Source organism: Myotis lucifugus, unplaced genomic scaffold (genome assembly GCF_000147115.1).
Source record: "Myotis lucifugus unplaced genomic scaffold, Myoluc2.0 scaffold_14, whole genome shotgun sequence".
Taxonomy (NCBI): Eukaryota; Metazoa; Chordata; class Mammalia; order Chiroptera; family Vespertilionidae; genus Myotis; species Myotis lucifugus.
In genome coordinates, this window is record NW_005871062.1 from 11,062,179 (window position 1) to 11,065,443 (window position 3,265).

The following is a 3,265-nucleotide window of genomic DNA, read 5'->3' on the forward strand; positions in this document are numbered from 1 at the left end:
TCTTAAAAATAAACATGAAGTAACAAGTATCATCTGTATAATCCTCAGCATTTACACTTTTCTCATGCATTATCTCATATACTGCAAAGAATTTCTGAACTAAATAGATTCCACTATCTACACAAAGGATATAATGCAAAAGTAGATATTTACTCAAAAATTAAAACAAGTATCCTAATAGTACATACAATTATTTTTCAATTAAAATGACAGAAAATTATTTTCTGAATTGCTCTGACAATTACCACAAAAAGGTATATATCATTAAAAATTATGATTTGAAAAGTAAAATTTCCCTAAACATTTGTAAGTTTTTTAGAGTTTTCCTCAGAATTCTGATTCCAGCTAAGCATTTAAGTTGATGCCATATATTTTATTTGATATCTCTGTTATCATTCTAGGACAGTGATGGTGAACCTTTTGAGCTCGGCGTGTCAGCATTTTGAAAAACTCTAACTTAACTCTGGTGCCGTGTCACATATAGAAAGTTTTTGATATTTGCAACCATAGTAAAACAAAGACTTATATTTTTGATATTTATTTTATATATTTAAATGCCATTTAACAAAAAAAAATCAACCAAAAAAATGAGTTCGCGTGTCACCTCTGACACGCGTGTCATAGGTTCGCCATCACTGTTCTAGGATAATAAAAATAAGTTTATCAATGTTAAGTTTTTTATTGCTACCTTGGTTTTAACAGAAATGTGGTGACACTCCAATCATATATTTGCATCATATCTCCTATGACAAGGACTATATTAATTATAATGTAAGAAGACAACAGTGCCTGGGAAGTTGAAACATAGCAGGCAACCTGGAACATCCCTAAAATGTTGTAAATTACACCGGTCCACCGAGAAATAACAGTCAGTTATGCTGTAGTTCCTGCTACTCCATTTGCCTTAGAAAGAAATTTTAAGTTCATCCCTGAATACTAGTAAGTTTTATAAACTGGAGTTGAAAAACTAGACAAAGGCAATTTGTTGTATAGAAGCTTGGGAATTTTGATCAATAATTTACACAATGGTACCAAATGAGATTAGAAGACTGCAACTACTGCCATTAGTTTATTCAGACAGTTAATTTTAAAAGAAAAATGGGCCGAGCTAGGTGGGCCCTGGTTTATCCTTTGAAGACAACTTAATTGTAGAGACTCCCAGGACTTAAGCTGGTCACATGAAAGTAGGATAACCAGGGGAGAAGTCCTCACCCAAAGCACCATATTAATGAGGTCAAACCCTTCTGGGCTGGGAAGATCTGTCCCTGCTTTTCACAAGATAATATTACAAAATGGATTTCAACTCCTTTGCCAGGTTCACGAAAAGGAACCTCTTTAAGAGGCATTAGAGATGATATGCTAAATACTCTGAGAGGCACAGTGAGTCATTTTCCTTCCAAAGGATCTTAATTTTTCCTTAGAAAGTAACCTGTCATTTTAACGGCATCTGCTTTTCTATCTTCTACCCAACCTCTTCTCAAAAATACGTTTAATATAAGACAGCAATTCTAAGCATGAAGTAATAATTTGGTATCTTACTCAAATTGCTGTCATCACATTTTTATCAATTACAGAAAAAAATCCTTTCAGTAAAATTAATGAGTTTGAATATATTTTTAGTGACAAAGATTTTGAAAACCGATTTTTCTTCCTTAGGATGTGTTGTAAGCATTACGTGATTCAACCTAAATGAAGCCTTAAGTCATGCAATTTTCTATCTGTCTATATGACAAAATAAGGAATATACAGTCTTGCAGATAACATACATAAATGAAGAGACCAATCACAAATTCTTACAAGGTAATCAGACAGAATTTCCTATTCCACATAGGTTTCTCACAAATATTTACAAAGGTGCATTTTCAAAGCCCAAGCAACACCACTATTATCTTCAACAACAACCCAAACCCCTTTTGTTTTCCAATTACAGGGAAGGCTTTATTACAGTTTGAAAGATTAATATTTTGGGGAGAAAGGCACCACAGTTACTATTTTTACTTTTTGTGCATATGGCACAAAGGAGATATGCCAAGGTCCCACTCTGGAGCTTTTGAAACCTCTCATCTTGGATCGGTGTGGCTTCTTGGGTGAAGCATCCTGGGGTTAGAGCTTAAAGCATTTCTCATTGTATCTATGGATAGTCACACAGCCATGATAGGACACTGGCCTGGGCATTGCAGCTACCCCTGTGATGATGCTTGTTGCAGGATCATAACAGAGAATAGTGTCTGTGGCTTCTCCATTTTCCCGTCTTCCACCCAGGATATATATTTTACCATTACACACAGACATACCACAGTTTTCCTGTTTTAACAAACACATAAAAAACCCCACATTAATTGTTGAAGGTAAGAGATTTGGTAGCAAGCTGAAAAGTAAAATAAGACATGGTTTAACACTGTCAATAAAAGGAGACATGAAATAACCCTTTTGCTAACTTTTACTCTATGTGCGAGTGCTAATTTTGCATGGATGAAGTGAGTGTTAAGATAAAATATATGTTAGTAATTGGGCCAAGTTGCGGGGGGTGAAGCGAGGGTGGTGGGCTGAGAGATGGGTTTTAGCCTAATGATAACTGAAAGAAAACATCTCTGAAGAGCTTGGCTTGCTTCTTCTATTACAGGAAGGTTCTTTATTATAGGAAGTGGCTATAATATGACCACAGATTAGGATAGTATCTTCAGGCATAAAAGAATTAGTGAGTCTGGTCGGGTAGCTCAGGTGGGTAGAGCATTGTCCCGATATGCCAAGGTTGCAGGTTTGATCCTCAGTCAGGGCACATACAAGAAGAACCAATGAATGTGTAAATAAGTAGAAAAACAATGCAATGTTTCTTTCTCTCTCCCCCTTCCTCTCTCACTCTAAAAAATAAATATAATAATAAATATAATAATAAAAAAAAGAATTAGTGAGTACTTAAAAAATGCCTATATTATAGTTCATATACTTCCAGTATCGTTAGTGAGTGACAAACTTTTATCCAGAATACCTAACCCATGAGTTGTACCAATTATGTGCCAAACTATAACATTTTTCTTCTAAAGTACACAAGCTATGCCCAGCCTGTGTGCTCAGTGGTTGAGCCTTGACCTGTGAACCAGGAGATCACGGTTCGATTCCCGGTCAGGGCACATGACTGGGTTGCAGGCTCGATCCCCGGTGTGGGGCGTGCAGGAGACAGCCGATCAATGAGCCTCTCTCATTATTGATGTTTTAATCTCTCTCTCTCCCTTCCTCTCTGGAATCAATAAAAAAAATAATTATA

General features: G+C 35.9%; 1 protein-coding gene across 4 annotated transcripts in view; it reads right to left on the reverse strand.

The window, feature by feature from the left end:
* Positions 1–1,475: 1,475 nt before the first annotated feature.
* Positions 1,476–3,265, reverse strand: part of KLHL24 (kelch like family member 24) — a 31,741-nt gene continuing 29,951 nt past the window's right edge. For 3 of the 4 annotated variants that reach the window (XM_006084866.3, XM_023750639.1, XM_023750637.1), the window contains one exon: positions 1,476–2,304. In XM_006084866.3, the coding sequence (XP_006084928.1) occupies positions 2,104–2,304 (201 nt within the window). In that variant the 3' untranslated portion in view covers positions 1,476–2,103. Of the gene's footprint in view, positions 2,369–3,265 lie in introns of all 4 variants that reach the window. The other variant, XM_023750638.1, reaches the window with a different exon arrangement.